At 33.1% G+C, this 12,108-nt stretch overlaps 1 protein-coding gene across 1 annotated transcript in view; it reads right to left on the reverse strand.

The window, feature by feature from the left end:
• Nucleotides 1-4,635: 4,635 nt before the first annotated feature.
• The window catches only part of ADGRL3 (adhesion G protein-coupled receptor L3), a 726,682-nt gene continuing 719,209 nt past the window's right edge, over nt 4,636-12,108 (reverse strand). Inside the window, exon 27 of the mRNA XM_012724122.1 lies at nt 4,636-5,427. Coding sequence (XP_012579576.1) covers nt 5,345-5,427 — 83 coding nt within the window. The 3' untranslated portion in view covers nt 4,636-5,344. The remainder of the gene's footprint in view (nt 5,428-12,108) is intronic.

Below are 12,108 nucleotides of genomic sequence, written 5' to 3' on the forward strand. Positions count from 1 at the left end.
GTTAACTAATTAGAAAAACAGTTATCCTTACTGATGGTAATTCTATGCTAGAATACATTTTTTCCCTTTCATTCTCACAAGTATGTAAAAGAATTTTATTATATTTACTTTGGAAAATGCAGAAATGAGGCTTAGGCATTGATATAAATAGTCCTAATATATGAAAAAGGTAGACACTGAACTCAAATCCAAGTCAGTCCAACACCACCATATCCTAAATTCAACCCAAAGTGGGAATTCTGCCAGTATGTAGAGCATTAACTCAGGAGACTAAAATGTTACTTCTGGTTAGAAGCAAAATGTACTTGGAAAGAAAAATCAGTTTTTATTCACCATTTTAATAGACCACAAAGCCACGTTTTTAAATTTTAACATGTACACAGAGCACCTGATAATTTTATTAAATACAAATTCTGATACTTAAAGGGTAGGAAGAACCTGATTTTAATTTTCTAACAAGATCCCTAGTAATACTAGTGTTGTCTCACTGATTGCACTTTGAAAATCAAAAGGTTAGAGACTGTCATATAAGAAAGACACTCAGTAGTCTGCTAACATGTATTTTCTAGAAATTCTCTCCTCTGTCTATGAACACTGGTATAACGATCTCATCGGATTGATTCGTGAACTCAACCAATCAGTTCATTTTCAAGTATTGAGAACTGAGACCAAGAGAGTCAATTTAATGACTTTACTCAATTACCTTGTAACTTCACATAAATTCCAGAGCAAGTGTTGGTGGTCATTTTTTACCTAGTAACTGGGAAAGAGAAAAATTGTTCTGTGACATAAGAGAAAATAAAGTATGATATACAGAAAGAAATAGACATGAGGCTAACCAAAAGAGTAACTTAATGGAATCTTTACTGTGTTCCCATTCTAATTCTATTCCTGAGGCCCAGGTAGATTGCTGCTCTAATAAATTACCTTTTTGCTCAAGCTGAGTGGGTTTCAATTTCATAAAACCAAAGCAGTGCTAACTTATATTGTATGGATAATGTACTTTATCTCTATACATCTAAAAGCACATGAGCTTAGGATCCATAATCACAGCCCCATTTATGTGAAGTGCTAGAAATGTATGCTACGCAAGCACAAATGTGTATATAATAATATATATTTCACACATGCATGTTCTTGTAATGAAGTTTTGCATCAACTATATCATTTTAGTACATCTGCTACTTTAGAATTTTGTTTTAAATAAATAAAGATAGCAATCATTAAACTTACAGATGTGCAAAGATAGAAAAAAAACTACTAAAATACATATGAGGGAATAGAATATTTCCATAAGCTAAGCAAACTGCATTTCTGAAAATGTGTACATTTCTCCTTTCAGTAGCTCAATAGTTAATTACAGTGATGAAAATCTCACACTAAGTATATTGTTGATTACTACCAGAGTCACTAGAATGGTGTTTTCTCTTAAATAAAGGCACTTTTAACTATGCTGCCCCTTACATTATTATTCACACTATCTATTCACATTTAACTGCTTAAAAGTTTAGTCTGATCAAGCAAAACGTTTACAAATAAACAATGCCATGCAAACATTTCCAGCTTTGGGGCTCTGGCCAAATCAATTACCTATAAATATTTAATGATGAATTCCATAACTGAATAATAAACCTCTTTAACCTACATCTTAAACTGAATCCACACATTTGTAGCAATGAAATCATCATAGTAACACAGGTGTTAAAAACTAAGATTTGAAGAATCTATCAGAATCCCTATCCTTCAAGTATTTACAGTAAATGCTAAAGGAAGGTTGTTAATCTTAATTGCAACCAATTTCATTGTTTGAAGAAATCACAATTACTAAATTCTACACATCTATAATAAATAATTGACTTTGTAAATTTGAATTCAGACTCTTCCTTGGGTGAATTTACAGCCAAAATTCATGTCATGTATTTAATACATTAAATTTGTCATCAGTTTCATTCCATTTTGGGGAAATTCTTAGTATTAACAGACATAGGTAAAAAGCAAAAGAAAATATTCCCTAGAGAAGCAAAGCTATCTTCCAGGATTTAAAGATTTTCCAGCAATAACTTCCCCTCAAAACATAAGCAGAACTAAGAAAATAAATCAAAAGTTAGTCAAGTAAATAATACATTTGTGAAAACCAACAACAAAATTAGACAGCAGAAATAGGTCACAAATTCATCATCTGTTCATATTATTAGGGTAAAATGTAATTATGCTAACTAGAGTTAAAGAAACAAAACACTAGTTTGAATCTATCTTCAGAGAACTAGAAGCATTTAAAAAAAACAAGTTTTTAAAAGACTCAAAGAACACTTACATAAATTAAAAATATGAAAATTGAAATTACAAATCAATGAACATTTATGACATCAGATTAGACATGTCACAGGGAAAAAGTTAGTAAAAGGGACAATAAGTAAAATTTTTCAGAGTAAAGCATAAAGAGGAAAAACAGAACAAAGTTAAGAGAGGTAAAATTGACTAATGTAGTTCTTTTTAAGGATCCATCCAAAGACAATATAAATTTGGTAAAACTAAAATGACTATGTAACTAACACAAGATGTCAAACAGTATTAAAGAAGTTCAACGTATTACTCGTAGAATAAATTAAAAGAAATTCGCATTCAGCAATGACTTATTGATGCTGCAGAACTTCAAATATCATTAAAACGAGAGAGAAAAAGACAAGCTGTTTTCAAAAAAAATGAAAGATTGTTAATTATTTTAACAATAATGGGATCTAGAAGCTAGAAAAGTTCTATCAAGTTTTCCAACACATCAGATCAATTACTACTAACAATAAAAAAAGAATAAATACTGCAAACTGATTGTACTTCTAGATATACTTGATATTCAATTGGGAAAATTTATAAGAATGGAAAATTACAGAAATATTTTATTTTTTAATATAGATGAAACAGCACAAAATATTAATAAATTGAATCCAAATGTACTTTTCAAATAACATACTTTTTCAGAATGCTATTCCAATTTTACATATGAAAATAAGTGAATATTTTAAATCTATACAATTCATTTAACACATCAATAGGCTTAAAAGGGAAACGAAGTGATTGTCCACTTAGGTTGAAAAAATTGCAATAAATTCTAATACCCATTCACAATAAATGCAATTAGTAAATTAGGAATAGACTAAAACATCAATTGAACAACATGCAGGATAGACCTAAAGTCTTATTGTTCTGAATGGAGAAATATTAAAAATATTCTCTTTATAATCAGAACTAAGCAAGGATACGTACCACTACTTTCATACAACTTTGTATTTGAAGTCCTAGGAATTATAGTAAGACAATAAAAAAAAAATGGCAAGCTGAAGCTGTAAAGTAGGAAAGGTAGAAAAACTGAAATTAGTATGAATAATTTAAATCTGGCTATAAAATGAAGATACTTATTTAATTAAATAATAATAAAAACCTTTAGCAATTGCACTTTAAATTACCAGTAACAAACAACAACATGCAGTTAAACAGATAGCATAATTTATATTATCATAGAATGCCAAGAAACTCTTAAAATGTCAAAACTGCTAAACAAAAAAATTTAGATTATTATAAGACATTTAAATACATGGAGTAATATAGCATTACCCTGGCTAGAAATACTGACCTTTAAACTGACCTTTAATGTACTGCCTAATAAAGATCATCATCTGTAATATAAATCCAATGTACATTAAAGTTATTCATGAAAACTGGTATAAAAATAAATTGTGAAGCTAATAGAGAACTCAAAACATGCCCACATATGTTGATATATGTCACAGAAATGATATTTGACTATGGGAAAGAAAGGATACTTGGGAAGAAACTGTCTATCCATATGGAAAAAAAACCCAGAAATTCAAGCCAGTTCACCTCCAATATAAAATAAAAAGAAATTAAAGAAAATCAAATGCCATGAATGAAGCACTTTTAATGTTAGTAGAAAAATTATTTGAAAAATGTTTGAATATAGTGACTGAAGATAAATGAACATAAATAAGAATACATAAATTTCACTATATTGTAATTGAAAATTGTAACAATCTAGACATTAAAATAAATGAAAAGTATTATAAAGTGGAAGAAAATATTTTCAATATGCATAATCAATAAATATTGAGATATGAAAATATGTGCACAAGACAATGTGAAAACTTTTAAATGACCAGACAAGAAAATATAATATAGCCAATAAAATTATTAGTAATGTCTAAGGAAAAAATACCACATGAAATATCATTTTATATACAATTTATGATAAAAATTAAAATTAATTAACCAGTCCAATAATTAGAGATAGACAAATTCAAGTTATGTAAAGAGCCAGAAATTTATTAAATTTGAAGTTTTCTCATTTAAGAAGAAAAATAACCAATAACAATTAGATACAGAACTTGACATTTACTTAGAATGAGAAAATAAATCAAAATAAATTATAAGTTTTAAAAAATGATAAATACCATGAACATCATAAAACAAATTAAAAATCTTTAAAAAAATTCTTTCAGGTGTGCCTTTATAACAACTTTTACCTAAAATTTTTGGCTGTATAGTCTTTTATTGCTTTTCATGTAATGACAATTTTGAAAATGTTTCTGTACATAAACTAAAAAAATCCAATTTTTAAAACATAATTAAAATTTGCTTTTATTATCAATAATGCAAAACAGCCTTGGTTTTGTGATTTATCAGTAATATGCAAATTTTTTAGAGCTTTTGTCAAAATTAGGAAAACCTAAGTGTCCTTCATATATGAGTTGTGAGATATAAGGGAATTCAAATTATTTTGTGCATGGAAATATATTAAGTAATTATGTATTCATTCACTAAGTTATTCTTGATAGTCATTATGCAGATCAGTTTTTAATAAATTCATCAATGTTAATATTGGGATTGCATCAGTGGGATTTTTTTTTTTTCATTATGAGTGATATCATCTGGAACTTAAAGAACAAAATCGATTAAATATACAAAGATGTGTTCCCTAAATTGATATGCATAAAACATGAGTTTAAATAACACTGATCTCTTTCTTGGTAGCATATATACAGATTTGTGCCTACAAAACACAAGAACTCTAACAGAATCTTTTGCATACGATACTTTAAAAAGAAAAATCTGTGTATTTATAAAGGTATATGCAAATTATTGAGTAGATATCTGACAGGAGTGAGCTTCTGTTTTAACTAAGTAATGAGAAGACAAAAGTCTCTGCTTACATTTTTAAACCTTATTGATAGGAAGAGTTTTCCACAGCTTGTTCATACATTTTGTATCATTTCTCCTCCATTTCACACACATATTTGGTGCCAGATACTCTAGGACAAGTTCATATGCCAGTTCAGTCACAAGGCCATAAATTCTGTGTCGTGATGCCAGGCGGGTCAGCACGATGTGCATTCAGAGGACTCCTGGAAGGCATTCCTATACCAACATGGCAAACAAGGAGTTAAATATCCAGGAAGTGACTCAACATCTTAAATATATTCCTCTACAGCTGAAGTTCTTATTTCCTTAGCTAAACTCAGCTAATTTCCATGACCACTCTATTGCCGTTTAATGGGAAGCATGACTGAAGGAAAATTGTATGGAAAAAAGAATCTAAATCAATTGTAGTCAGAAGCTTTATGCTGCAAATTTAACCAAAACATATGACATTGAATAAATGGCTAGGGTCTTTCCATGTGTCTCCTGTTGTATAAGAGTAGTATCTATAATTTGTAAAGTTGAGAAGTTGAAAGTAAAAGAATTCTTAAGAAGTTATAATCATTTAGATTCTTGTCAAGCAATCAGCAAATAGAATTTAAAATATTAATAAATAATCAGCAAATAGAACTTAAATAAAAAGGTGAAGTTAATGAGTCATTAAAGATAAAAGATGTAGTTACCCGGCCCTCCCTGGTGGCGCAGCGGGTTAAAGCACAGCACTAAGAAGCTTAGGCCAATTCCGAATGAGTTCGATCCCCGCCTGCCCCGGAGGAGATCCACATGGCGCGGCAGACCTCTCCTGACCCGCCCACTGCTCCCCTCAGCAGTGTACTTCGTCGATCTGCCTGTTCTGCTCCCCACTCTGTCTCTGGTGAATCCTCTCACCCTCCACATCTCTGGCCTGTACCCCAGTTCTGTATGAATAAATAAATAAATCTTTTAAAAAAATGTAGTTACCCAAAAAGGTATAATCATTTTACTTGTAATGATTTTTTATTAATAAAAATAACTTGCAGGACTGGTGGTACAGGAGTTTAAAACAGTGCTATCCAGCTCTCACCAGCCACAGCAGCATGGGATTTATTCACGGAGGGCCAGAGAGCTGACTCACATGGCACAGCAGAACCCCTCTCCCATTCTGCTTGCTCCCCTCAGCAGTGTACCTCAGTCAATCTGCCTGTTCTATTCCCCATATCTCTGGCACATCCTCTCACTCTCCCACACCTCTGGCCTGCACCCCAGTTCTTGTATGCATAAATAAATAAATCTTTAGGGAAAAAATTGCAGTGTAATAGGAAAAAAATAGACATCCACAATCCACCTTGAAAATATACAGTCTAGTGGGTTTTAATGTGCAATCACTATCATATTTCAAAATATTTTATGATTTCCCAAAGAAACTTCACACACACTAACAGTCACTTTCAATTTTCCCTTGACCATCATTAATATACTTTCTCTTTCTATGGGCTTACCTATTTTTGGACATGGCATCTAAATGTACGATGCAATATGTGGTTTGTTACTGGGTCCTTTTAGACACTAAAATTTTTGAGGTCCATCTGCGATATAGCATGTATTGGTACAGCATTCCTTTTCCTTTGTGTGGTTTACTAATATTCCACAGTATTAACCACCATATTTTGATTATAAGGTAATAGACATTTGGCTTGTTTCCATTTTGGGTGTAAGTGTGAATATACCACTTCAATTTTCTTGGGTATATGTTTAGAAGAATTGCTGCATTCTGTGGTAGTCCTGTTACATCCCTGAGTAACTGACAAGAGTTACATCTCTGAGTAACTTACAGTGCTTACACCTTCTGCATGCATGGTAGTAATGTTTATTGGCTCCAGTTCTCCATGTTCTCATCAAAAACTTGTTATTGTCTATTCTAGTGGCTGTGGGTGACATCTCTGTGATCTTGGTTTGCATTTCCCAAATATCTAGTGATATTGAGCACTTCTTTTCATGTGTTATTTTCCCCTTGTATATTTTCTTTGAAGAAAGGTATATTTTGACTTTCCCCCTAATGTTTAGATTATTTAACTTTTTTCTTTTTAAATAATAGGAGATTTCTTGTATATTCTGGATTTAAATTCTTTATGACTTGTTTGACTCTCAAATTCAGAACTTCTAGTGACACTCAAAAATTAACTCATTACTCAGAGAGAAAGGATAGCTAGAAGAAAAGGCAGGCCCATTCAAATTGATACATAGGAATATGTAAGGTAAGTTATGAGTCTTATCTAAGTGACTTACTCGATAAACAGATCTCCCCATCTGCCTGCAAGAATCTTAAAAGTTTATATTGAGACTTAAAATAGGTTAGTCACACATAAATAGAATCAGCATTATCACTGTATCCATAACATATTCATCTTTCAAGGTGATGTACTTGAAAGGGCTCCCAGTTTGAGAACAGGCAGATGTATACTCCAACAGGCAAGAGGGCAAGGAACTTCTTACTGCATATAACCAGCTTGTGGGTCAATGCATGGTGATATCCTCTCAAAGACCTCTAGCAGGTTTGAAAATATTTTCTTTCATTCTGTAGGTTAACTTTTCACTGCCTTGATAAACCTTGGAGCACAAATATTTTTGAGGAAGTCTAATTCATGTATTTTTTTCTTTTGTTGTTTTGCTTTGGGCATCAATATTAGGGAATATTTTGCTAGTACTAGGACTTTAAAATTAGCTCCTAATTTTTTTCTAAAAGTTTATATTGGGCCCTCCTTGGTGGTGTAACGGGTTAAAGCTTAGCACTATCAAGTGATGCACAGCCATCTTAGCATGAGTTCAATTCCCAGCCAGGGAGCTGACTCACATGGCTGGCAGACCTCTCCTGACTCACTTTCTGCTCCCTCAGCAGTGTATTTGTGTACATCTGCTTGTTCTGCTCCCCATTCTGTCTCTGGTGAATTCACTCATTCCCTGCACCTCTGGACTGTATCCCAGTTCTTGTATGCATAATTAAATACATCTTTTTTTAAGTTAATATTAATATAGCTCTTAAATGTGGACTGTTTATCTATTCTGAGATATTTTTTATAAGTAATATGAGGTAACTGACCACATTTATTCTTTTTCATGTGGATACACACACACACAAATTGAATTAACTTAACACACTTGATAAAATCAATTACAAAATGTAAAGTATCTTTTCTAGAACAATTCTAAACCATTGGTATGTATATCAATCCTCATGACAGTATAATATTAGCTAAGAATTTAAATCAAATTTTACCTTAAATGAAACAGTAATGCCATCGTATACACACACACTCATATTTGTGTGTGTATATGTATCATTATATATATATGATATGTAATTGGTTAAAATATAGAAGCTCAATTAATCAAATTACCATAAATTAAATGAAAACACATTTACAAAACGAAAGAGAATTTTTTAAACACATATAACAAAGAACTGAATTGTGATCTTGAATATGTAAAACACTTCTATAAATATCTTAGAAAAAGGAAGTAAACTTAAAATAAAAAAGGTAGCAAGACCAAAATAAGTATCTGATATAAGGCATGTGAACATATATACTCAAGTTCTTTAGTAATCAAAAGACACAAATTGTAAATAACTTGACAAATTGCACATGGTCATCAGACTAACTACAACTGATAGTATCAGTAAGAATAAAGAAAAGAATAGGAGGAGAAGAAACAAAAGAAGAGTAAAATACCAGTATTGGTAAGGGTACAGAGCAACAGAATTTCTCAGATACTGTTAGTATATTCACTTTTCAAAACTGTTTATATTATCTACTAAAATTGAAAATAATTTGGCATTTTCTAATACAGTTAAGAAAATCTAAAGGATTCTTGCAAACATACACAAAAGATGCATGCTGGTATAGCAGTGTGTTCTGCATTATTACAACGTTAATGTAATAGTCACAAATGGAAATGATCCAGATATCCATCAGCAATAGATTGGATAAATAGTTTATAGAGTATTCACAAAAGAGACTGGTCTGCAGCAATAAAAATTAACTAAAGATATTTACATCAACAAAGATAGCTTTTATAAACATAGAATTTATCAAAAAATTAAAGTCATAAAAGGATTCAACATGATTCTAGTTAAATACCATTCAAAAAGAGGCAAAGCATAAACAATTAACTAAAGATATTTAGTTATAAAAATTAACTAAAGATATTTACATCAACAAAGATAGCCTTTATAAACACAGAATTTATCAAAAAATTAAAGTCAGGGCCCTCCCTGGTGGCGCAGCTGGTTAAAGCACTGCACTAAGAAGCTTAAGCCACTTTCGCATGAGTTCGATCCCCGCCTGCCCCGGAGGTGACCACATGGCGTGGCAGACCTCTCCTGACCCGCCCACTGCTCCCCTCAGCAGTGTACTTCGTTGATCTGCCTGTTCTGCTCCCCACTCTGTCTCTGGTGAATCCTCTCACCCTCCACATCTCTGGTCTGTACCCCAGTTCTGTATGAATAAATAAATAAATCTTTAAAAAAAAATTAAAGTCATAAAAGGATTTAACATGATTCTAGGGAACTACCACTCAAAAAGAGGCAAAGCATTCGACTTTTTAGGGATGTGCAAACAAATGAAACTATAATGGAAATAAACAAGCATTAAAAGGGAAAGATAAAGCAGAAAGAGGTATATGATAGGTCTATGACTTACTGGCAACTTTCTAATTCTGATGAGTCAATTGGTAAAATGTGTGTTTGCTTTATATATTTTTTAAAGATTTATTTATTTGTGCATACAGAACTGAGGTACAGGCCAGATGTGCAGGAGCAGTGAGAGGATTCACCAGAGACAAAGTTGGGAGCAGAATAGGCAGATCGATGAAGTGCACTGCTGAGGGGAGCAGCGGGCAGCTCAGGAGAGGTCTGCCGCGCCACGTGGATCACCTCCGGGGCAGGCGGGGATCAAACTCATGCGGAAGCGGCTTAAGCTTCTTAGTGCTGTGCTTTGACCGGGGGTGCCACCAGGGAGGGCCCTGCTTTATATATTTGTATTTAGCCTATGCATTGTAGATATTTCTTTGCAAGTGAGATTTATTTTATAACTTTAAAACGGGGGGGGGGGGGATAATGTTTTTTATGGTGGCGTTGGTCAGAAAAATCTCCTGGAAAGGGAGATATATGCATTTAGTAGCTGAATGAGTGGGAACAAGCAGTGATATGCAAACTATTCCAACAGATATTGTTTTACTGAAATGACTGGACTGACTAATTAAAGAGTCATGATGTAGAAAACAGACTGCTTTTAGAGCCATGCAGAATTTCCTTTGGGTAGGTGAAGATGTTTAACATAATCTGAGCACTATGATTTACTGTTTATTTCATTGATTTAATTTGTTTCTCAGAAAATATTTTAATGTTTTTTAATCTTAGAGCTCATTGAACACACAAATAATCATGAACAACATATCCCTGTTTGCCTCAACTCTTATTTCTCCTCAGAGTTTAAAAGAAAGAGTTATCACCAGGTTGTTACAAACTTTACTGAATACCAAATGGGCACAGAAAGTCCCCATTTGTAGAACTGCTTTCTGTCACCTAAACTCTTTTTACCTACAGCTAGGCTAGATGCACAGATCATCTAGAGCCATTTTAATTTTTTTAGTTTAATTATGGTTTGTCCCTCAGTTAAGTGAATATATCCTTCCTGTTACGAAGTGCTTCAGGCTGCAAAGTGACCTCCTGCCAAAAGCATTTCTTCCAACAGAGAATAAGGACATGTGACATGTCATCCTCTGAAAGGTAGCTCTGTGTACCATGGCATGCATACCACAAACTCGATTGTATATTAAACGTAATGAAATAGGAATGTCAGGACAGTTATTTTCAGTTTGTGTTTCTTTAGGGTTTCAGTTTGGCACAGGAGTAGCTGTAGGCTTACTTAAGTTCAGTGTCAGCACTTCACCATGTGATGGTCGCATGAACTTCAACACATAACTGACCTTTTCCTTTTTTTTTTTTTTAAGATTTATTTATTTATTCATACAGAACTGGGGTACAGGCCAATGGTGCAGGGGCAGTGAGAGGATTCACCAGAGAAGACAGAGTGGGGAGCAGAACAGGCAGATCAACGAAGTACACTGCTGAGGGGAGCCCGGGCGAGTCAGGAGAGGTCTGCCACGCCATGTGGTCACCTCCGGGGCAGGTGGGAATCGAACTCATGCGGAAGTGGCTTTAGTTTCTCAGTGCAGTGCTTTAACCCACTGCACCATCAGGGAGGGCCAGACCTTTTCCTTTTTTTAGACACCCTGAAGTCCTACCTAGAAGATGATCTTGTCTCAAAATTAATTATATGTAATGAAGTAAAGTGTCCAGTTTGCAATATTCAATAGACTTAAAAACACATCTACAATGTGGTGGAGGCCACCATAGCACTCGTGACAATCTCTGGGACTTGGGCAAGTGACTTAGATTCTCTCTAAGTGCTGGCTTCTTCAAACTTAACAAGGAGCAATTGGTATTACTTAACTTTCAAGATTGTACTAAGTAATCTTATGTAAATACTAAAGGAGATAAATTTTTTTTATTTAGTCCACTATTGACATTTGTGTTCAATAAATATTACCTGTTACTGATATTAGTAAAAATAAAGAAAATATTGGCACTATTTTCCAACCATGCATATATTTAATTTTACTGACGATTTATAAATACATTACTTTTATCCTATCATTTTCTATTATACAGGTGATCCAGGGCGACAGGATCAGAACTAAGAGATGAGTGATCCATCATAACTACTATTTCCTGTTATTTGTGGCATTTTATGATCCCTTCTTCCTCTTGCCTGCGGGATGAACCTAGTGACCTGCTTCTAATGGAATCTATCTGAGGTTATAAAATGGTACCATGAAGGTTAAAGCAAAATCTGACTGTGA

This window comes from Condylura cristata, unplaced genomic scaffold (genome assembly GCF_000260355.1).
Source record: "Condylura cristata isolate star-nosed mole 26May11 unplaced genomic scaffold, ConCri1.0 scaffold00012, whole genome shotgun sequence".
NCBI classification, from domain to species: domain Eukaryota; kingdom Metazoa; phylum Chordata; class Mammalia; order Eulipotyphla; family Talpidae; genus Condylura; species Condylura cristata.